This window comes from Chelonia mydas, chromosome 17 (assembly GCF_015237465.2).
Source record: "Chelonia mydas isolate rCheMyd1 chromosome 17, rCheMyd1.pri.v2, whole genome shotgun sequence".
Lineage (NCBI taxonomy): Eukaryota > Metazoa > Chordata > Testudines > Cheloniidae > Chelonia > Chelonia mydas.
The window spans coordinates 17,777,248-17,802,434 of NC_051257.2; the positions used below are offsets into that span (position 1 = coordinate 17,777,248).

The following is a 25,187-nucleotide window of genomic DNA, read 5'->3' on the forward strand; positions in this document are numbered from 1 at the left end:
AGAGAAGAAAAATAATGAACCCTTCCAAATTTCTGACACAGTGTGAATTATTTCTAATACTCCACCCCCCCCCCCCCCGAAAAAAAGAGTTTTCCCATCAGATATCACTACTTTTTTTTTTAAAAAAGGGAAAAGTTTGAAAGACCTCACACAAACAAAAGGGAATAGGAAAATATATCTGTGTTTACCTGAAAATTTCCTTTAGAGTAATGAAGTCCACAGATCCATTACAATTGGCACTTAAACCTATTTGCAGCTTGGGGCAGAAGACCTGTCAGGTACTGGCAGCAGGGGAATGCCCCACTTTCTGAAATTCCCTCCAGCTGAGAACTTCCACAGCGAAGTTCACACATATTTACGTTCCTACATTACAGATTGTGTTAACTATACTTTGAAGGGGTGGGGAAGAAAACAAACTTCCTCTACTGCAAAGCATGGTAAATGCTACTCCTTGGATGTCAATTTCCATCTCTATTCTAGATGACTGCTTATCTCCAAAGTGAGCCAGATCCGTGGATCCTATTATTTATAGTAAGGAAAATTTTCAGGTAAGCACAGATTTTTCCCATTCTTCTTTGAGCTAAAGTCCTCAGAACCATTACAAGAGGATTTTCATAGTAGTGTGCCCCGAGCATGGGAAGCAGGATTATCCTTTAAATATGGACATCCAAAAGGAAGTAGAATATCTTCTCCATCCCTGCCTGGGCACAAAGGCATGGAGAAGACCCTCTGCCAAAAGAAAGTAAGTGGTACTGGATAAATTTAGATGACCCATAGGCAGAATTTGGTTAACTAATGGCCATCCAAGACATCTCAATAGGGGAGACATGACTACTCTGCCATGAGATTTTTCAGAGCTCCTAAGGACTGGTCTTGAATATTTAACCAGAACATTTCTTGAATTTACGTAGGGAATGAATGCCTGCCTGTCTTAATTCAAAGTAGAATACTGGGGCTCATTAGTGAGGGCTCAACTTCAAATTAAAACAAAACAAAAAGTTTAACTGATTGGAGATAGTAGCTATTGGGAGGCCTGTTCTAATGCATAGGAAGAATGACAATACTTCCTACAGGAGTTTAATCTGTGTAGCACTCTAAGGAGCAGAATGAGATTCCCAGGTTGTGCTTTAGGGCCTGAAAATGGTTGGAATTTGGTTCATGCCCTATGGAAGTGTTTAATGATGTGATCTGTACAAAATTTGTGTTTCTTGAACATGCTGAGAATTTATATTACAGAGACTTGACCACAACAAAGCCCTCCTGGAGAACTCCAGGCTATGTTTCACTGGTTTTACATTGCAGTTAAAACTATGGACTTTACATGAGACAGTTGAATAAGTTATATCATTTGACTGCTTTTGGGGGGTTCATGAGAATAATATTAACTTCATCCAAGAATTAATTTTAAAACCTATCTGATCCTGGTTTGAAGATTTGACTCACAATAGAAGACCTCTGTGAGAAAAAGACATCAAAAGATCCAATTCTAGGTTAACTTAGTCTGAGTACCATAACCACTTTGGCCAGAAAGGCAAAGAGTATCACCACTGCTCGCTCATTCCTATCTTTTGTACTGTCTGGGAAGCGGTGAAAAAGGTGGGCAGACATAGCAGGGATTTTTGCCAGTTTTGATGTGTGTCATTCACTGCCTTACATCCTAGGTCCTGACATTGCAGGACATTTTATTTACTGTTTCCAGAAGACAAAAGAGGTTGATCATAAGCCTACCAAACTGACTTGTGAGGGAATGAGATATTTCTGGGTGTAGGAGCCACACTACTAACCTGACTTTTGCAATGTAAGTCTTGGTCTTCATCTCCCCATTGGTGGGCACTTCATACAGAGAGAGGAAACTTTGCTCCACACAGGAAAAAAGGATTTCTCTCTGGGATAGGACTGATCGTGTTCTACTCAGTTATTATGAAAATCTTATCAGACATGTTGATTGACTCAACCAGAACAGGTCTGCTATCCAGGGAAGAAGCAGTGGTCCAAATGAATCATTACATTCCAGCTGGTGGACGCTATGCTCTTTTTCTGGCACCATTCCCTGAACTAAATTAGGAAAATCCCTAAAACAAACCAGCTGTGGGAGCAGAAAATATACCATCAGAGCTACTTCTTTGACAGTGAATGAAAGAGGATGAGGTGTGGAAGGTGATACGCAGGATTACTGGATAATACACACTCTAGACCATTAAAGCATGCCTATGTCGGAGATCAGAATTCCCAAAAGGCTCCAGTAAGATTTATATTTTTCTTTCAGAGATACCACTTGTTTTATATTAGGGCAATCATCTTCTGTTAACATCCTTCTGAGATAAAACCTTGTGTACTTGATTCATCCTCCACCCAGGCCAATGACTGACTTCCCTAGTACCATGTGTCTGTGTTTGTCCTGAATCCATGATATTTCAGGTTTCAGAGTAGCAGCCGTGTTAGTCTGTATTCGCAAAAAGAAAAGGAGTACTTGTGGCACCTTAGAGACTAACCAATTTATTTGAGCATAAGCTTTCGTGAGCTACAGCTCACTTCATTGGATGCATAAAAGTGGAAAATGCAGTGAGGATATTTTTATACACACAGACCATGAAAAAAATGGGTGTTTATCACTTCAAAAGGTTTTCTCTTCCCCCACCCCACTCTCCTGCTGGTAATAGCTTATCTAAAGTGATCACTCTCAGTGATGCCATTTTTCCTCATCTCTGCTTGCTTTAAACATAAAACTGCTATCAACGGAGGAAAAATATTACAATCTGACTCTCACAGGCATTCAAAGTAAGGATAAAGTGGCAGATTTCCTGTTATGCAAATCTTATCTTGTATTTGATTTAGAAAAAAGAGTAACTAATACGATAGGCAATGCTATTTAAAACAAGATTAATCTAATCTTTAAAAGACACCTTGAAGTCTGGCAACTTTGGTCATTCCCAGCAGAGGTTTATAGAATATATTTTAAGATTCCAAATCATTGATGTATGACAAAGACTAAATCTATTTATTATCTGAAACAATATATTTGAAAAAACGAAACAGTTCTGAGTTTACTTATCGGACTACAGTTTTTTGTGAAGATTTCCCCAGAATCTAATGCAAGGACTCCCCCATATCTTAAAATTCCGCAAGCAGATTTCCAGTAGTCCCAGTTACAAGTTCAGGGTTGAGAATAAAATAGTAATACTTTGCATGAATGACTGCAGAATCAGGTTTTATTGACTTCAGTGGGAACAAATAAGTAAGGGTTTGCAGGACTAGGCCTTACTGCTCTTTCTAAAGTATATCTAATTACTCTGAAACAGTAGAAACATTTTCATTAACAGCGGTCTACTACCTCACTTTACATTTAGAGATTTATTTCAGCATACCTTTTTCATTTCATTTTCTAGATTTTCCTCTTCTTGACCTTCAGATAGCCTCCTTCTCAACTCTGCTATTTCCCTTTCAACGTTTTCCCGGTATTGGCCCCACTGAGCTCGCTCTTGCTCCAGCCTGTGATGAAACTGGAGCTCGTAGTCACGAACAGTTTCTACAAAACGATGTCACAGAAACTTTCATTATCAGTGTAAGTTATAAAGTGTAAGACAACAAATTATGCAGTTTCTAAGAAAGTCTTTATCTTACATTCAGAATTTAGAATGTTTGTGCAAAGCTTGCTGTTTGCATTGTGCAATCCTTTCAATTCTATGTGACATTCAAGGCTATATCTTTTTCATTTTTTGTCTTCTCCCTGTTCCCCAGCACCTGTATTATAGATACAACCCTTCTGGCTAAGGACTGTCTGAAACTCCACTTACAGGAATATTAAATTATTCTTAACTGGCCAAGAGCATCACTATGGAGTGATTCAAATGATTCTCTCCCCCCCCACAGAGGCTGAGCACACTGTCTTTGCAGTATTGCAACCTCATGAAGAGCAGGGAGATCTAGAAATAAGCTACATCTTGTACATGTATCTTGAGATATGTCACGTTATAGACTTGACTTTGTCCTCAGAGTGTGTTAGATTCCATTCCCGGAAATGTTTACAGGGACACAAAAACATGAATCAACAGAACTTCTGAATCTTTGCAGATCATGCAGGATTCTGCTAGTGAAAGAAAAAAAAATCATAAAACTACAGAATTTTTACCACTATTTAAACAGGTCTACAGGCAACTTCCTATCATCCTAAAATTTAATATAGAATTCAGGATTTTGTTTTTGGCTTTTTGTTTTTGTTTTTAAATAAAATAAGTAAACTGTCCATATTTTAAAAGGATCTCTATTCTGAGAAAAAAAAAGTCCGACAATGATCTTCTAAAACAAAATTATCACATAAAGAAAAATTTTACAAGATATATCTATTTTAAAATAACTAACTATTTAAGGGCCTCTAAACTGGGCACAAGCAATCCAAGACAGCAACGGTAGTATTTAGTGTGCCCTATGATATGCTATATGCTTCTGTAGTTTGCATTGGAGATCTGTCATACCTTTTAGTTGATCACACTGAACAAAGAACTAACCACAACTGCAATGAACTGCACCTTGCCAAGAAAGCTACCAGTAACTCAACAGATCCAAGGGAACTAAAATTTAGTCTCGATTAACATCACTAATTTAAATAGCCTCCTATATTCATGCCAAGAGTCACATTGCTCAAATATGCTATTTCTATTTTGATTTACAAAATCTACCCACAGCAATCTAAACACTATGCAAATAACCAAAATCCCCTTAAATAAAAGGGGCAACAAAAATCACTTCCACATCCCCAAAACACAGAAAAGACTAAACCTTCTCAGGTAACTCTGCTTGTCTATTTAGACTGTAAATTATTCAAGGCAAATAATATCTGTATGTATGGCACCTAACACAATGGAGCCTTGATCTTGGTTGGGATTCTAGGGTCTTCTATAATAGTCTAGTTCAGTGTTCTCAACCTTTCCAGACTATTGTGCCCCTTTCGAGAGTCTGATTTGTCTTGAGTACCCCAAGTTTCACCTCACTTGAAAACTACTTGCTTACAAAATCAGACATAAAAATACAGTTTGACACTTGAGCCTGTGTTTCACTTGTGAGCCCTGTCTAAACCCCAAGCCCCACTCCCCAAGGCTGAAGCACATAACTTATCTTCTCAGGGCCCCTTGTGGTGTGGGGCCCCAGGCAACTGCCCTGCTTGCTACCCCCTAACACCGGTCCTGCATTTGCAACACACCTAAACCCGTTGCAACCCCCAGGTTGAGAAATACCGATCTAGATGAGTTGAGTACCCCTGGAATATCTCTGTGTACTTTCAGGGGTAACTGTACCCCCGGTTGAGAACCACTGGTCTAGTTCTGTTATTTGTGTATTAACAAGCCAAATTATGTTTACTTGCCAACTGTGACAAGGTGTATCGATCCTCTCTGCTCCCTACAGCAGGCATCGGAGCCCTGACACTCTCTGCTCAAGGAAAATCCACTCAGACCACGCTACCGACAAGACAGTCCTCCACAGGCCTGCAGGAAATACTGATCAATCAAGAGCCAGCAGTCCAGTTAAGAAGGCTTGCCTACTTGTCATCAGTGGCAGAACTGGGGAAGACTGGAAGAGAGGAAAAGCTTCTCAGTGTTAACCCAGGAGGTCAGGGCCTTGCCTTCAAGTGCTACAACAAAGTGCTTGCATGTGAGGTTCTCTTTCTTTAATTAAAGGCACAGACAGCCAAATCCTTTGTTTGTTATTTCACTGTTGAAAGATTATGCCAAGCTTACTGCATGGGTACCCTGGTCTAGGCAGGCAGCCAAAACGTTCAGACTAAAGTAGTGAATGCCTACTGCACCAGACTGATCCTACGAGGCGGTGTTGCAGAGCAGCCCCACCTGCCACACCAAAAATACATGAAAAGCTGTATTCTCTAGAGTAAATATGTAACGAGGCAGGTTTCTGCAATACCTATAACCAACAGGTGAGACTCAGACTACTGTGATTACTTTGTGTACTCCTACCAAAAATTGTTATCACAATAGCGGTTATGTCCTAAATTACTGTGTGTATATTCCTCCTTACAGGTAGTTGCTATCAAGAGTAAATCAGTGAGTGTGCAGCATGCTAGAATGTGATCTATATGAACTATTCTATATTGTTGCAGGAGAAAAAAGAAAGTATGACGACATATTTAGACACAAGACATGGGAAGAGCCAATGTGATGACAATGGAGGGACATTTAAATGTTTGGCAAAGTCAATTCTGCATGCCAAAGCAGAGACTCAAGTCATCCTGAAGCTGCTGTCAGACTAACCAGGTTACATATACCATTACTTGTCTTTGTGAAGGAGGAATGGCTATAATCTCAGTCCCTGAAGAATGGTCTGTACTTGCTAAGAATTTCCCAGTCCATATTGCAAGAGTTCATATTGCAGTATTAAGTGAAAAAAGAACCAAGCTGCCTTTGACAATGTTGGAATTGGTCAGCTAAAAACTGAAATCACCATTCTGCTTAATGTAACTTCCAAGGCACAAACTGCACATTCTGTACAGCAGTGGTTCTCGGCCTTTCCAGACTACTGTTCTCCTTTCAGGACTCTGGGCACGCAAGACAAATCAAAGTTTGCATGCCAAAGCAGAGAATCTACTCACTTACAAAAATCAGACATAAAAATATCACAGCACACTATTACTGAAAAATGCTTAATTTCTCATTTTTACCATAAAATTATAAAATAAATCAACTGGAATATACTGTAGTTACATTTCAGTGTGATACTTGAGCCTCTGTTTCGCTTGTGAGCCTGGTATGAAGCCCAAGCCCTACTGCTCAGGGCTGAAGCAAGTAACTTAGCTTCGAAGGGCCTCCTGTGGCATGTGGCCCCAGGCAACTGCCCTGCTTGCGACCCCCATAAATCTGTCCCACAACCCCCAGGTTGAGAAACACCCATCTAGATGAGTTGAGTAAACTCTGGAAGATGTCTGCCTACCCCCAGGGGTACATGTACCCCTGGCTGAGAACTACTGCTGTACAGCATCAAGCACAATAACATCACCTATTAAATATGGTACTTTACCTTGCTGTAACTGCAGTAGTTAGCTAGCTTCCTCTGACCTTACCTTTCATAATTGCTTGGAGTGAAGCGACTTCTTCTTGCCACTGCCTCTTCACCTCATCAATAGCTTCCTGCTTCGTATTCTCAGATACTGTAGCTATGGCTTTGATGTTCTCCATTTCAGCCTGGGCTTCCAATAGTTGTGTCCGCAGATGTCCTAGATCATCTTGTGCTGCTTGCAGTACTGCATTTTGCCTTTTCAGGTCCTCTGAAATCAAGTATTATTTCCATTTAATTTTGTAAATAAATTCAGTTTGAAGTGCAGCTCTATCTGCTACAACAGAAATTGATGCTTTAGTAATGGAAAACAAGAGAGTCTGAAGTTTAAAACTTTACCCATGATAGCTAAAGAAAATCTTTCTGTAACATTCCAGAGTTCTCTGTTCCTCAAGTTCCTTTTTTATTTGTTTCTCATTCATGCAGTGTAGAGACTGAAGACACTACTACAAAGCAGACATCACCTATCAATCAATATGCCAATTAAGCTAATTGGACTTTTAACTACTTCACTGTCATGTAACTCACATTCTGGGAATACTTGCTGGGAAGTATACATACTGGGAATGAGCATGATCTGGAAGTCAGAGGACAGGACTGAAGTCAGGAAGATTGCTTGGTTTTGCTACCAACTTGCTTTGTAACCTTGGATATGTCACTTACATAAACTGAAATACAGAAGTTATCTGTAAAAGAGGGACACTACCTTACTGCCTCATGGGAGCTTTAGGAGATGCTTACACTTTGTACAGCACTTTGTGATCCTCTTATTATGGGCACTACAGAATTGCAAAGTATTATTACCTGGACCCCAATTATGCTTCAACCATGGAATCTACAGAAAAATTGACCCTTTATCACAAATGTGCTAAGAATCTAAGCTTACATTAAAAACACGTTTCTCATCCTTATAGTTACAAAATATAACTTTCAACTATAACAGAGCATAAACAAATTATGTGTCATCTTCCAGACAGACAACCTGAAACAATAACTCTGCAAGATGTAAGCTATACCATTCATCTCATTGGAGGATTAAGTCTGAATCTTAAAGATAAGAATTTTTATGTCAAGCATTAACTGTTTCACTATGATAATTTTAGCAGAAGCGTGCAGCTAGTGTACTGATCCCACAATACCAAACTGCTTCCCGTGCTTCTCCAGTGCAAAAAGGCTCACCCTACCCAACTGCTAGAACTGACATTTCCCCTTCCCACTCCTGATACTTTCTATGATGCAGCTGAGGTGTTGTCAGTACAAAAAAAAAATCTGGCATACTGAAAACTGCAGATGTTAAAAAAAAAAAAAAGTATAAAATGAGCTGAATAGCAAAACAGACACAGAGGGCTTCTTGCTGACATTATTTGTTTTCATACTTAATTCATAAAAACCTCAGGTTTTATTTAAAGGAAGCTGTTGCAGAAACCTGCTATGCCAAACTGCCACAGCATCCAAGGAATTTGCCAAAAAATGCATCCTGTGTTCTGCAAAGTACAAGGCACCTTGACTATTACTATTATGACTTCCTTTCTCCAATAACGTTTGTGTAGTTATTTCCAGCTTTTATAGCAATATTTAGTTTATCAGACTTATGTTTATAGTTCTACTGCCTTCAATCAATCCTTCTCTTTTTCCTTTCACACCTCATAATACTCTAGTCTCAACCCCTGCTCTATTTAAACAAAAACTCTTTAAATTACTAAATTCCTGACCTTGCATGCTTTATGGAAATGTCTTACGGAACTAGGTGTTTCACATAAAAAAAAAGCACACTAAAAATATTTTTAAGTGCCCATTTTGTATTCCTAAATGTAATGTATACAACATTGTAGTCTGCTGCAAAAATATTTTCTTCAAGAGATACTGCAATGATAAGCTAATAAAACAAGTTAAATATCAGTTTACACTTTGGGCTTGTGTTCACTGAACATGACAATACAGACTTAAGGAGTCATGTTAACTGATGTGATGTTAAACATGGCTTTGTAGTCAGTGTAGAGAGGGACACCGAGTCACATTCATAGAGTTTAAGGCCAGGCGGGACAATGAGACCATTTAGTCTGACCTCCTGTACATCACAGGCCACCATCACCTAAGTGAAGAAAATGCCAAGAGGAAAAGTGATTTCTAACTATTTTAGTTTGGGGAGGGAGGTTGCTGTTGCTGACCACAGTCCAGCAGTGTCTTGTCTTTAAATTTTCATTTCCCTTGTCCCAATAGCTAGAAAAACACTCTGTGCTCTGGTCTTCAGTATGTCAGCTGTACATGCATATGAGAGCAGAAAAATAAGCAAGTTGTAGTTTTAATGCAATTTTTCTTGGCTTTACTTTCTTTTATATTTTTAGGACAAGAAAGCTGTTAGGATTAAAGGAGTTAGTAGATCAACCGTGCACTTAAATAGAAGATAGCTGCTTTTCTCCATTCTTCTACAGCAGGTACATGAGCTAGTGGGGTTCACATTTTCCTTAAAGAGTGTTATGAAAAATAAATACTTTTAGCTGTCAAATTCAAGCTATGTAAGTTTGGCTGCTTACATTACAATTAATCAGGCCGATCAATCATTCAAGATATAAAATAAAATTACGTACTATGTAATACGCTGACCACAACTGACAGAACACATGGAAAATGTCTCTCTAAGAGTTCCTGTTAGTTACTGGTCTAAGAGGATGAAAACACTTTTACTCCAGTAGGTTTGTATTAACTTAGTGGTTTGCAAACTGTGGTCTGTGAAGCATTTAATGGTGGTCACTGGAAAGCTGGCAGGTCACATGGTGCTAGGCACCATCTTCCTGCTTCCAGCTACTGCTTCTACTGTAGTCAAGAGCCTAAATGCCTATAAAAATAGCTGGAAACAAGAAGGAACCAGCCAGTCTCCACTAGTGGTCATTGCTGTAAAAGGAGAACAGTGGCAACGACCAGAGCCATCAGCAGAAGCTTAAAATCAAACAATTTCCTGTGATTCCTTCCATATAAGCAATTAGTGTAATTGCCCCCAGGATATTACACAATTGTGAATTGGAGGGGGTGGTGTCCAGAAGATGCTATCACAATGTGGTCTATGCTATGCGAGTTTGAGAACCCCCACATTACTTTATTTTAAAAAGCAGAATACTGTGGAATTTTGTGCATTTCAAGATGGATTTGCTGACTCCTATCAGTTTGTGTATATACTTTAAAGTCAAACAAATTACATTTTTCTTTCTTTTTCACCTTACGTTCACTCTCAGTTTCAAGATTTCTACATAAAAGGAGAACAGTTGTGTGATAATTACAGAAAACAAAATCTTCATAAATTAGATTACAAAGAAAGGTGGCTGATACATTCTGAAACTCTAATTATGGAACCAGATAATTGTTAGGGTTTTTCTCTTTGCCTCTTTATATTGGCCTTTAAAAAAGTTTGGCAGGAAAACTCACATTTTCTGTTGGCTAATAAGAGACTTTAACAGTGTCTTACCACCTGTCAACCAGGATATCCCACCAACCGACTGCCAATGCAACAAAACCTTTGCTTTTTAAACCCTACTTCTTTAAAAAAAACAAAACAAAAAAAGTTAGCACTACTAAGATTGTTCTCTAACCAGGGACTATTCAAGGTTTAGCATAAAAATACGCTTTACATTGAATTCAGAGAACCTAGAACTTACCTTCCTTAGCCAAGTATAACTCTTTAAATTTTGCCCTCTTTTGATTAAATTCTTGCTCAAGCTGCTGCTTTGTACGCAGAAATTCTGCATTGACTTTTTCCAATTCTGCTAGCCGTTGCAGAAGAGCAGCTAGAACAAAAACGAAAAAGTAAGGTATGTCACTAACAGTTAAGGAATCCCACACAATCACATGTTGCAACTTTAAGATTTAGGGTTTATTATTTTAAAATATATTTTTCACTCATTAGCTCAAGTGTTATCCGATGACAAGTCAGAGGTTTTTAGTTTTTTGGGTTTTTTTTAAACCAGCAAGAGTCAGCAATTCTACTCATTACAACAGTGAGTTCTGGCATACATCAACTGCAGCTAGGAATAACTCTTCGGGTTGACTCTTGAGTCATACTGAATCCTTCTTGAAAGGAGAATTCACCACATACAAGGAAGGGACAAGTAACAAGAACTATGTTAAGTAATTGTATTACCACGAGGGATTTTATTCTGACATTATTAGGGAATCTGGTTGTATTCTTACTTTCTCTCTGTACACACACCCTCACTCCTGTGTATGAAGTCACAAAGCACTTATTACTTATCAGGGGTTAAAATTAAAACAGGTTACTGGCTATGAGTTTAGTAACTAGTGAAGGAAAACTGTAGCCTGTATACAACAGTTACCTAAATCAGGTACTAAATGAAAAGGTGAAAGCCATCCCTCAACCATGTCATACTCTTCCCTGTCTCCACTGCTTCCTCCCTGCTAGAGCAGAGTTTGGTGATCCTCAGAGCATTTATTAAATGGAATGCAGAGAAATGACCACTCATGGGGCAATTTCTCCTTATTTCAAGCTGCCTCTACTGCCTTAAGATAGCTAAAAATACATTAAGTACTTTCTAAATTTTTTTTTTCCATGCAAGCAATTACTATAGTTGCCTTAAGGATGTCATTACTGGAAATAGTAGGGGAGGTGGTCCACAAAATACCAAAACACTCTATAAAGATACAATCCACAAAGAAAAAGAAAGAACCTCTGTGATAGAGAATTCAGAAACACAACAAAAAGTACCATATGTTGCTGTAAAGCAAGAATTTTTGCTATAATTGCCTCCCAGGTACTGGTCACGAGGCAAGATATTAATTTTGTTAATTTCCCAGGAAGTACAGTACCTTAAGAAACAGAAGGTTTCATGTTACACATTTTAGATCAGTCTTTAAAAATTCAAATTGAAAACAGCAAAAAAAAAATTATAAAACCCACAGACATGCTAAATACTTCTCATGCTATAATTCCACCAAGCAAATGAAGTTCTGTTAAGTATTTCTTTCAATTCTACAACAGCATTTTACGAATAAGTTTCGCCTCTACCATGTAGACAATCTGAGCCACTGCTTTGAAATAATAGCCTCTTCATAGCACAAGCTAGTTAAATCAATACCCTACCTAATATATTAAAATTCCTTACATGTCACACATAACATACTCTCCTCCAAAAAGAAAAAAGTGTTAAATATAGCATATTATACAATAAGATGCACTACTTTCTGCAAGATCAAGTACCTTTAAGCAACACAAGAGGTGTAATGAGGACTATGTAGTGGTAAAAAGCCAGAGAGGAAAACAATGATCAATTTGGCATTGAAATTTTGTGAATTCAAGGATAATGCTCATTTCTGTTAATTTTTGGCCACCTAGGAAGAGATTAATTTTTGGTTACCTAGACCTAAGAAAGATACGAATAAAGGGATTCTTTAGAAGAAAGACTCTATGTTGTAGACTTCTGGTTATAAAATAAAACTAGAATATTTAACTGAAAAAATATGTTCTTTGACTATGTCTCTAATCTAATACAGGTAGCAGAGAGGAATTAAGTTAGACAAGCATTATACAATTTTTATATCTAATTCCATAACTACTAAATCTCTGAGGCAGCAGAACCCACACTGCTGTGAACACAGATTAGCATGGGGAAATCTATTATACGCAAGTAAGCCACTCTAGGCTAAGAAAGAGCCTATGAAATTTCAACCCAAAAGGTAGTTGTATGGAAAAATACTGAACACTGAAATGGCATTTATTTTCTAAGCCTCTATCAAAACTATAGCATTTATATTATTATGCTATCACACAGAGGAGTAAGTTTTAAGAAGGGTGGTTCCCCTTCTGTGGATGCTATTTACATCCATAATTAAACTCTGAGTCGAAATGTGAGCAGCTATACATCTGACTGACTACAGGTACAATTATTCTGGCTGGCCCAGATCCAAAATCCAATTAAGTTAATAACAAGAATTGAACAGATATCAATGTGTTTTGGATCAGGCTCCTTGGCACGTAACTTGAATCTGTAATTCAACAGTTACAGGTGCAAACTACATCTGGTCCTTAGCCCAACTGAACATCCACTTTAAAATCTATCATGACAAAATAGCTATCTAAAAATCTATATGCAACTCATACTTCTATTTCTCAGACAATTTTTCAAATGGAAAATATGTCGTACGTCATTCCTGCTGAGCTCCTGTTTCCACACGCAGAAATGCAATCTTCAGTGTTTAATTAAACCGATGAAGTAAATAGTAAACAAAGCCTGATGGATTGGTAGCACTTGCAGAACTCTGCCTCACTGAAACAGTATCTCCTGTTACAAACAAGGCACAGAACATACAAAATTTTATAATAGCATTGGTATGAAATTCCTCTGAGGCAGCAGAACCTACACTGCTGTGAGCACATATTAGAATGGGGAAGTCTAATTTATCAAAAACAATAAGTTACCCTACTCTCTATTTTAAGGGCTATTTTTAAATTAACTTGACATGTCAAACTGAAAGAGGAAATAAAAAAGGATCAGCTCTTTAGTCAACCATTTCTTATCTATAAACAAAGAATATTCCAGAATATCCATTGCAAACTGATATGTTATTGAAGAGATGGCTAGAGAATCCTTATTCAACACACAAATAGAAATAAAGCTGATTATTTTATAACTATGTGATTTTGGACTGCATACCTCATGTCATGAGCAGGAGGTTGTAGACTCTCCCTACACTGGGGAGACTATACCTAAGAATACTGTATTCTGTTCTGGATATATCGATATTAGAAAAGGCTCAACAAATTAGGGGGAATATAGTGATTGGGCAGCAAAAACAAAATCACTTTATTTTTAGGGGATTCCTTTGTGAGAGAAAGCTAAAAATTAAAAGAAGGGATCCTTAGTGCTTGTAGGAACCACTTGTTGGAAGATAAGAATCTCTTAATACAACATGAATAAAATTTGTAATATAAACAAAGCATAAGGACAATAAATATTCTCTCATTGACTTGTCACTCTAAAGGTGTTGGATAGAACACTTCCCAAAAGGGCTAAAATATTATCTATACTAAAATTACTAGTTATGCAAATACATAGCAATCACTCCAGAACTAAGACAGAAAGCCGATTATCAATAAGATTATTTTTGAGCACACTGGGTCTATTTACAATTTAATAACACAAAAAACTTTCCACTCGATATTTTAAGTGCGGAGGAAGGCATCAAGATTTCAGACCTACACAACCACAGCTGAACCATGAAAACTGGATCATAAATATATTTTTAAAGATCTGAGAAATATTTTAATTTACAGACAATGCCCTTTGTGTTATTTTCTGAGGGTCTTCATGCTGATGTCCCTATAACAAAAACAGGGGAAGAAAATGAAAATAATGTCCAGCTCTCCTGTGCTTATTCCCCAAACCAAGACACTCATCTCCTGTGACCTCACATTTGCCTGAGAGGGACATAAGTGCGTGATATTTTGGCTGAGAAAGCAAGAAATTAGCAGCAAGAAGAGAAACTCTCAAAAAAATAAAGATCAATCTTTTCCCGTAAGGCAGTGGTGGTGCAGCCCTTGAGCCGCAGGTTGCCCACCACTGCCATAAGGTGTCGGCAGAGATCTTTAAAAGTCATTTCTTTGCATGCAGATATTTTGAAAAAACAGGCTCCTGGAATTTCATTTAAGTCTATACATTTTTAAAACTTACACTCCCCACACCCCACCGCATCCTCCAAAAAAGTAAAAACTATTCCATGTGTGTATCTCTAGAATGAGTTATAAAATCCACTAGTGTCCTTGCTGGCAAGCTAGTAAGACACAAGCAATTCTTACTCTGAAGTTAAAATGGCTCAAATCACAGAAAACAAAACTTAATATTGAATCTTTGAGAGCAAGGTCAACAGCCAAAAAAGCTGGAAGCAAAAGAGAACCTTGATTAAAGTTACTGGGTTCTCTCGGATACACCTGTAGTCACAAACATTAGACATTTTAATTACCGGACCTGGACAAATAACTAGAGTATGTTCATTAGTCTAGCTATTTTTTTCTAATTTTATTTGAGGACAGATACTTGTATCACAGGTTTTTCAGTTGATATCTCTGTTTTTAGAATGGCATTTTTTTTTTTTAATAGTTGAGCTCTTCATTATAACAACTAAATTTTATTTCCTGGGCAGATTATTGCATGCACCAAAGTGAACTGAGATGCACAAAAATGTAACCTGCAGCTGTGCAACAGAATACAGGAGTTGGTAGTGTTACAGAAAGTAGTTCTGCTGCAGCAACATTCTGACTATGTAATGAGAGTATATTTAAATAGTCAGATTTTTAGAAACATTGTACCACTTTTCTTAGCAATCTTCTGGCAGTACCACTTACTTTATCACACAGGTGCAGGTTACTCACAGGAAGTTATCCAGCTGTCCCCCACCTGGAAATGTGATCAACATAACCTCCTTTGCCCTTGTGTGCATAGAGACTAACAATTGAACACTCCAACACTTCTGTATGAACAATGCTACACAAAAATAAGTTATGGGCTATTGATAAACGTACCTATTGTTTAACACTCAGAATCTTGAGTGTTTCTGTAATGCCTGCAAGCAGTCACGCTATAGTACTAACATTAAAACAAAGCACTGCATGCTCAAAAAGTCAAACTGGAACAGGCTGTGTTATAATACAAGTCATATATAACTTTTTATAAAAGTGAATCAGTGAAATGCATTTCCTCCTAGAAGATACAGTCTTTGAACACTTGTTTCTTTTTATTTATCCCCATTCATAGAATCAAAGGACTAAAATGGACCTTGAGAGGTTTTCTAGTTCAGTTTCCTGCACTCAACGCAGGAATAAGTTATCTAGATCAGATCATCCCTTATAGGTATTTGTCTAACCTGCTCTTAAATATCTCCAGGGACAGAGATTCCACCACCTCCCTAGGCAATTTATTCTAGTGCTTAACTACCCTGACTGTTAGGAAATTTTACTTAATGTCCAACCTAAACTGCTCTTAGAGCAATTTAAGCCCATTGCTTCTTGCCTTAGCCACAGAGGTTAACGAGAACAATTTTTCTCCTTTGTCCTTGAACAGTTGAACAGTTTTATTTACTTGAAAACTGTTATGTCTCCCCTCAGTCTTCTCTTACCTGGACTAAACAAACCCAATTTTTTCCAATCTTCCCTCAGAGGTCACGTTTTCTAGACCTTAAATCATTCTGTTCCTCTTCTCTGGACTTTCTCCTATTTGTCCACATCTGTCCTGAAATGTGGTGCCCAGAACTGGACACAATACTATAGTTGAGGCCTAATCAGCGCGGAGTAGAGCAGAAGAATTACTTCTTGCATCTTGCTTATAACACTCTTGCTAATACATCCCAGATGTTTTCTTTTTTTGCAACAGTGTTACAATCTTGACTCATTCTTAATTTTCCGTTTCTATTTTTGCATGGATTTATGCTACAGGAGGGTTTTGAGTAGAAAAAAGTGAGAGGGTAGGAGAATAACCCAAGAGAAAGAGGACAGGTAAGTTAAACAGATGGGAAGAGTATTGGGGAGGGAAGGAGATGAAGCTGAAAAAAATTCAGCAGTAAAGGGAGAAGTATGGAAAAACGTGAAGATCGGCTAGTGTTACACAAATACAGATTAAATAAATTAATCCTGCATGAATGTATACTTTAACACTAATAAATAATATGTTGCAATATTTGTAATGTAACAATACAGAATGCTACATAAATGTTTTTACCAGTGATTTCAGAATCTTAAAACATTTTAAACAGTATTTTATGCTGTATATTGGCACTTTACAGGTGCATTTAGTAAAACATCTGTAAAAAGAAAAGGAGGACTTGTGGCACCTTAGAGACTAACAAATTTATTTGAGCATAAGCTTTCGTGAGCTAGTGAGCTGTAGCTATAGCTCACGAAAGCTTATGCTCAAATAAATTTGTTAGTCTCTAAGGTGCCACAAGTCCTCCTTTTCTTTTTGCGGATACAGACTAACATGGCTGCTACTCTGAAACATCTGTATCTGCTTTGTGTAGCTGAGGTTGTTATTCAACACAGAAAACTTACAAGATCTTCAGCAATACTATTTTTTATGTGGCAATGTGGCTATAATGCAACCCATCCGTGTGCAAGAGACTCAAAATGAAGGAGAGTTCTTCAGTTCTAGTCATGAGCATCGATGGTTACTTGAAATGTCCTTTAGCATTACTAAACCTCCTGTCTATTAAGTATCTAGAAACTGAAAATTTTATTCTCTTATATCTTGGATGCCCAACTAACCATATTTTAAATTTTTAGTAAAATAATTTTAAAACATATTTTACATGTCAAGTGGTTTATGCAGATTTTGAAAAGAATAATCAACTCAGCTATTTCTGGTTCTAGCCTTTCACCACTCCTCCCCCAACTTTATTTCCCTTTCTTTTTGGGTGTTTTGGCCATTTCATTTCTTGCTTAGTCCTGCCTGTTCCATCCTACCACATCCCCAGACTCTTTTGCTGTTTTGGACCCCAAATCTCCTCCTCAACTGCTCCAATCTAGCCCCAGATACAGATCCCACTCATTGATTTCCTCCCAGTTCTGATAACCCAGCTCAAGTTCTGACTAATACTCCCCATATATTTTAAATAAAAAACCAAGCTAAGACCTAAAATCTCTCTCAAGCTTTTCTCTACTTAAAAGGTCTGCATTTCACTTTTCAGATAAAAGCATCTTTGTCTCTCTTATAATACCATCCTGTTAACCATTCTGGACTCCGGTTAAATTTAGCTAAAATTTAAAATTTAACTGTAGTCTACTTAAACGTTGATGTTTAACTTAATGCAAGTGAGTAATGTTCCATTGAGTTCAATGGGTCACATGCATAAAGATAATCATATGTACAGAATTTTTCAGAATTGGGCCTTAATTATCTTCTAGTTCTCTATCTTTTATTTTCCTTGCTAAAAGCACCTTTGTTTTTACAGGTAGTTCAGTAATGCATTCATGGATTTCACCCCATTTAATTATTAATTAACCCATTTTATCTTTGGTATTTCTTTTTCTAATACACATGTAAATTCCCTTTTTATTGCTTCCCTCTTTAACAAGCAGTAAAATCAGTGGGGGCACACATTCCATTTCTTTTGTCCGTGGGCATGTTAAACTTGATTTAGTTGGGGATTGGTCCTGCTTTGAGCAGGGGGTTGGACTAGATGACCTCCTGCGGTCCCCTCCAACCCTGATATTCTATGATATTTCTTTAATTCGCCTCTCGTTCATTTCTACTACAAGTACAAATTTTTTTTTTTAAACAAAGACACCACACAGATCCTTATGAAACCACACTGGAAACTTCTTATTCCTGCCACGTCTTTTTCCAAGAACTGCCACCCACTACTGCTCCAGCCTTCTTCCTCACAGGATTCTAATACTCCTTCTGCCGAACCATGTTTGCTAAAGTCCTGTCTACATGAGCATTTTTCAGAAAGTCACCCACTTTTTCTGCTCCATCAGTGAAGTGTTCGTATAGGCAGGGCACTAGTGGTTTTTAACTACCGTGTTGTGCAAACCAGCTCAGGGCAGGCACAGGTGGCATAGTAATAAAAATACAAGTGGCCTGCATGAACTAGCACTCAAATGGTTGCTACCCCCAGTCAAAGACTTTCCCCAAAAACAAAGCGTAAAAAGGCCTGGATTTTTTTTTAATGCCTATCAAAATAAGCCAGCTATGCATTATGTTTCTATATTTCAACTTCTATTTTCAGGAAGCTAATCAGTCCGTGGAGATTGGAATAATTAATTCCTTCATTTCCTATCTGATTAAAGAATCACCATTATTTCCCCCCATCCCATTATATGTCAACGTCTGCAGTCAACCCTCCTTCCTTAGATATTAACACAAAAAACTTGACAGCATTTTTCCTGTATTACTAAGACTGAATAGCTTTCCTTAGCCAAGCTTTTCAATATTCATTTAATGTGAAATTAAACGTCCTAAAGAGTGTGTTCACCTCTCCCTTTATTCTGTCAAACTTGTCTACCTCACTAACAGGTGAACAAAACATTTGAGTAGAAAGACATTCTAAACAGATATGCAGAATAAGCTCTCTTCTAAGCCAAGTCTCATCAAGATCACCAAACATACAAACCTTCTCTACCTCACCCAATATTTTAAAGTGAACCCTATTAAATGGTCAGGTGGTATAATGCTTCACAACTAAGGTCTCATCTATACTGGTGGCGGCAGGTTGGGTATGCGTAACTACATACCGCAGGGAAAAGCAGACTGTAGCTACACCCAGAAATGAAAGGCTCCGGCAGGGGGGAGACAGCAGGGAAAGGCTCCAACAGTGAGAAGTTGCCAGAGACTTTCCCTAGTGCCCCATCACTAGACCCTTTCTCCAATTCCAGAGCCTTTCTTGGAGGCAGGGAAAAGCTCTGACAGCAGAACACTCCACCGTTGAAAACGGTAGCGTAGATGTTGGAGGCACTGCTTGTGTGTGTTTTGAGCCATATAGGATATACAGCCTAAGGTTCTGGTGTTTCTGTACTCTGCTCACGTAAGCAGTGCCTCACTGTCTACACTGCTGTTCATACCCATGGCTGGGGTGTGTGTGCAATGTGTGTACTCCACATCCCATCATAAGCGTATACATAGCCTAAGGTCATATTAAACTCAGTCTGTATTTCATGATCATTCACAGGAGTATAAAAGTCTTCAACTAAATCTTTACTATGCTACCAGATCTCATTGTTTATATCAACCAACCACAGAACCCAGAAGAGGATTAATTGTCTTAACTTCACATTTACTCACTTTAATGACTTCTATCATCCTTCTTTCTATATGCAATCTAAAATGTTCTGTTTTATAAAATAAAGTTTCAATGAAGATTACAGTTTATTCTATTTAATCAAAAATTGCCAATATCTGGTGATTTAGTATCCCTCAGATCCATAGGCATTTAGGAAAAGATTTTGATAACAGTGTCACCACAAAGCAGACGCTTCTGCACTATTTCTCACCTTCATAATACTGGTCTAAAGTAGCAACATTACTGAATATCTATATTTTAAGAAAAAAATTGAGCTAACCAACCTAGTGCTGATTTTCTGTCAAGACAAGTTTATTGTCAACTCCTTTGCATAGAAAAATGACTTATAACCAAAAATCTTGTAAATAGTTTATCACTTGGACTGCCAATATATTAATGTTATCCTCTTCTGGGATAAGAGTGAATAAAAAGCGACTCACTTCACCTCACCTCAAATAATACATAAATCCTGCTTGTTTTCTTTGAGGAAGTCATTTTACATACAAGTCAAGACCATTCCATAAAAACAAAACAAATACAAACAAAAAAATCTTATGCAGTTTTGCCATTTTAGCTAGACTTATTATCTAAATGAAGACTTGGGCCAGTCTACATTTACTCCAAAACTACCAATCTCCCAAAATTCTGAAGAGGCTCATCAGAAAAGCTTCATGTAGATTAAGTGTCTCCTTAACTCTGCAGGGGAGGGGCAATCCAGTGTTGAACCCAATACCCTTTAAAATTAACTTTAGAAAAAACAAAAGTAAAGAGGGTAACTGGAGTGAGAATCATGAAGACAGAAGTAGTAGAAAAGGGTATAAGCAAAGTAAAATGCAAAGAAAGTAGAAAAAGAAGGAATAAGGGGCGAATAACAATCTGGCAAGAAAGTGAGGTGACAGGTGAAGACAAGAGAAATAAGGAGAAAGAAGAGTGGAGTCAGCATTTGGGAAGAATGCAGGGCAATTACCTCCCCTTTCCCTACATATCTGTAATAATGTAAAACACGAGCAGTTAAACCAAACTGGCACCTTCCCCAGGCATTTAAATTTTTTTTGACACAGCAGTCGTGAGATCAACAACAGGATGCAAATCAATTTACAGGTGTGCAACTGCCAGATGTTATTACTTCAGGAAAACTACTCAGTGGATATACAACTTAATAAAATGGTCTGGAAAACACGTCTGGCAAATGCAAGCACACAGATTCCATGATGATGAGTACAGTATAAGAACCTATGTAGAATAATATACATCTTCCTGCAAGTTTTCTACATTTGATAAGAAACAGGATGAAGTCCCATGTTCTACTCTTCTGAACCGTCGAGAGGAGAAAAATTCTCCTCTGACAAGGGAAATTTTATTTATTCAGATTTTTACTGCACTCCCACATGCTAAGCACATGTATTTTTAAAACAAATATTGAAAACAAAGTTCTCAAGACCTTTCCAACTCTAGCAGACTCCCTTACAACCATGATTTATGAAATCCTTAATGGTCTCTATCATAATGAAGATGGGTTTCGGGTGTGTCTTTCTGGGAGAAACCTGTGAACACAGTTAAGTCTTTTACCATGGAGCAAAAGCCAAAGCTCAGACCCACACCATGCTTTTTGTACCAATATAGTTAAACTGGCACACTCCCTTAGGCCATGTCTACACTACCCGCTGGATCGGTGGGTAGTGATTGATCCCCAATCGCTCTGCCGTCGACTCCGGAACTCCACCACGGCGAGAGGCAGAAGCAGAGTTCACGGGGGAGCGGCAGCCATCGATCCCACGCCGCGAGAATGCGAAGTAAGTGATTCTAAGTCGATCTAAGATACGTCGACTTCAACTATGCTATTCTCATAGCTGAAGTTGCATATCTTAGATTGATCCCCCCACCCCAGTGCAGACCAGGCCTCAGTGTGGCCACAGTTACACTGGTATAAAGGTGCTTATCAGTATAGCTTATTTTCATAGATGTAAGCCATACCAATATCAGAACCTTTTATTCCAGCATAACTGTCTCCACACTAAGGTATTACATCAATTTAGCTATATATTTTTAAACAGATATAGTTAAATTGGTGCAAAATTATGTGTAAACCAGCCCGAAGAATATTCTACCACCAGCCCCTTCCTGAGTATATCAGGAGAATGGTTGCATAACTGACTCCGATGATCACAACTTTCGCAGCATCAGGGGACTCTAAGTACCCAAGGAACCTAGTCGTTGAGTGTTTATCTTGAGTTTCATTTGGAAATCAACTGGCAGCCTAAGCAAGATCACAGAGCAGATGTAATATGCTCACAGTGAAAAACCCCCTGAAAGCCAGCCCACACATTCTGCACTGATTCAACATATAGCCCTATGTACAGCACAATGCAGAAATCTACACTTTTTTTTTTTTAAATATACCTCCCCTGAAGACTGATTTAAACATGTACTCACCTAACTTACAACTGGCTTTACAAAATTACTAAAAAGAGAACATACATTATACCATATAAGATGCTAGATAATCAGATCACTTTTAAGCTGACTAGGCCAAATTTATCCCTGGTGTTACTCCATTTATTTCAGCATAGTAACACCACAGTTGAATTTGACACCCCCCCCCCCGCCCAAAAGCTACTGCTTGGTAAATTTATGTATTAAAAAACAAAAAAACACACTGCTAGTTCAGAGTCTCATCCAAAACCCTTTGAAGTTAACAGGAGTCTTTTGGCTGAGTTCAATGGGCCTTAGGCGATTTTTTTAAAATTCAGATACAGTTTAGGACTGTTTAACACAAATATAGGACTGTTTATCCATAAAATAAGGAAGCTGGAAAATTGCAGTTACACAACAGTAATATTTAATTATGTTAAAGTGATATAGAAAATACAAATGCCAGATTATGTTTTATTTTTATGCTCTGTGGTCAATTCCGAAGTATTGTTTCCTACATTTTTCTTTAAATTACAGAATTCTTAAGCTACCAGTGTGCGTATGATTTTGCTATGACACACATAAACAGGCCACATACAATTTCTAAGGAGACAGTGTTTCTCTTAATGATTTCCACCTATAATACAAATTTACCCTATCAAGACTTGTGTTGGGAAAAATAGTTATAGATGGAAATATTTCAGACAAAATTAAAGTGAAAGCTACTTAACTGATTTGGAAAGAATGACTTTTTTTTTTTTTTTTGAATTTTACATATTCTCAGCTCTCTTTTTCCACCACAGTAGGTAGTATCTTAACACTTGTTAAAAAGATCAGCAAACTCAAGCATACAAGAAAGGGCATCATCACTACTAAGCTGATCTGTTCAGACCACCTTCTAAAAAGTATCTGTAAAATGGCTATATATCACCAACACTGATCAGCTCAAAATTTTCTTTTCCCCTTTCACCCATAAACTACCAAAACTTTCTTCTACTGAATACCATACATTAAAATGGCTCTATCATCTTTCAACAATTTATTTTGTTTCTCTTTGCCTTATTTATACTTATGCACCATTCTCCTTTTCACCTATTCCTCCTCTGCAATGAGGTGTGTACTAACTACATATCCAATAATGTATGCTTTCTGAAGACAGTTTGTATAGCATTTCACATGCATAATCAGTTTTCACAAACATGGCATCACACGGAGATGAGACTGCCCTGTCTACTACTTTTTGACATAACAAAACCCACACCCCATAACTTTTGAAGTTAAGAAAAGCCCCTACAATTTAGTTGTTATGAACAACATTATTGATCCAGCACTGAAAAATAAAATTCAGTGTGTCCACAGAACAAGAGGAGCATAAGCAGCAGAGCAAGATTCCTACACCCTGTCCTAACAATGTCCCGAAGTAAACATTGCCTCAATTTAAGGATTAAAAAACTGAGGTAGGGATATTAGTGACTTGCTCAAAATCAACAATGAATTCAGAGTTCAGATTAGGAGTTCCAGTCTTCCAGACTGTGTGCTCAGACCACTATCTCTCTCCCACTCTAACAGATGGTTTGCTATGTGAAATGTTTACTAGAACAGACAGACTACCAACTTATTTAATATAGGACACCAAACAACTATCAGCTACTAGTGTCTTTTGGTCAATCCCTAGGGTCGAAATGTAAGACCTAGCTGTGAGACTTCATATATCCCCTGAGCTATTGAACGACTCCCAACTTTGTTGTTTTTTTACATCTTAAATAAGTTTTTCCCAATGAAAACCTGAAAAGTTATTACAAAAAGAAATTACTGAACATGAATATCAACCTTACAACATGCATGTGACTGGACTGCAGTCAAACGTCAGTGAAATACTGAAATCTGTATTGATAAAAACAACCAGATCCTGAAGACATATGAAGCAGGGGAACTGGAAAGCCAACAAATGACCTTACCGTCAGTGAGAGAGGAAAATGATGTGAAGAAACTGTAGGAGATGATGGTAGATCCTGTCAATTTTTTTCATTAAGAGTCTGTTAGAATTTACAGAGAGGCAGGAGACAATCAAAAGTAGCAAATAAGCAGCTGAGAACCAATGAAGCTAGAGAAGCAGGGCTATTTGGCAACATTAAAAAAAATGAACAAATGTGCAGCAGAGGAAGTTTGTGTGGTCATGGGATTTTATCCCAAGGAACAGGAATGGAAGAAGCAGAAGTTAAGGATGTGCCAACATTAGAAAGACAGGCCTTGTCATTATGAGAATGGGGCAAAGCGGAAGGGATGGGGAAACAGGAGGGGAGGAATTCTACAAAAGAGTCAATGGAGGAGAGAGCAGGAGACAGAGGAGCTATGGACTGCACTGAAGATTGCAAGAGGGCTGGGAAACAGTGGTTGCATTGTTTGAAGGAGATGAAGCAGTGGTTGACGAGAGGGAATGAGGAAACAAAGGTCAGAGGAGGGACAGGATTTAGTGAACACAAGGTCAAAGTGACCGGTCATTTGGTCAGTGAGAGAGTAAATCCAGGACTGAAGGTCAAATGGGGTGGTGAGGCTGAGCTAACAGGTCTGACAGGACATCAGTATGGAAGCTGAAGTTGCCAAGGGTAAAAGGTCAGAAACTGTGAAGAGTGGAAAACGGATGGCCAAGAGTCTATGGCTATGTCTACGCTGCCCCGCAGTTTGGACCACAGTGGTGCAAATAGCAGGGAGTACCAAAGTGATGCACTGTAACTCCTCCGTGTGGATGATGCGGGTGAGAACTAAAAGGTTCGTACTTATTAACGCAGTCCTCTTCAAACAGGGCTACAATAAAGCCTACATCAGTGACAAAGCTGGATGTTGAGGAGTCCAACATAAGGGGTAGCGCACAGAAGACAGTGGGAAAAGACAATAAGAGTCAGAGTATTGTTCAAAGGAGGAGATTGGGGCTGGAACTGGCT

At 38.1% G+C, this 25,187-nt stretch overlaps 1 protein-coding gene and 1 long non-coding RNA gene across 14 annotated transcripts in view; one reads left to right on the forward strand and one right to left on the reverse strand.

Moving 5' to 3' along the window:
• RABEP1 (rabaptin, RAB GTPase binding effector protein 1) overlaps nt 1-25,187 on the reverse strand; it is a 69,837-nt gene that overhangs the window by 36,603 nt on the left and 8,047 nt on the right. For 7 of the 13 annotated variants that reach the window (XM_043531217.1, XM_037880778.2, XM_037880780.2 and 4 more), the window contains exons 2-4: nt 10,710-10,838; nt 7,067-7,270; nt 3,366-3,526 (exon numbers count right to left, since the gene is read on the reverse strand). In XM_043531217.1, coding sequence (XP_043387152.1) covers nt 3,366-3,526; nt 7,067-7,270; nt 10,710-10,838 — 494 coding nt within the window. The remainder of the gene's footprint in view (nt 1-3,365; nt 3,527-7,066; nt 7,271-10,709; nt 10,839-25,187) is intronic. The other 6 variants (XM_043531216.1, XM_043531221.1, XM_043531219.1 and 3 more) reach the window with 1 other exon arrangement.
• On the forward strand, nt 3,443-8,930 carry LOC119563902. Its single transcript, XR_005222682.1, has 3 exons — nt 3,443-3,562; nt 5,401-6,263; nt 7,486-8,930. It is a non-coding gene; the product is annotated as an uncharacterized LOC119563902 (long non-coding RNA).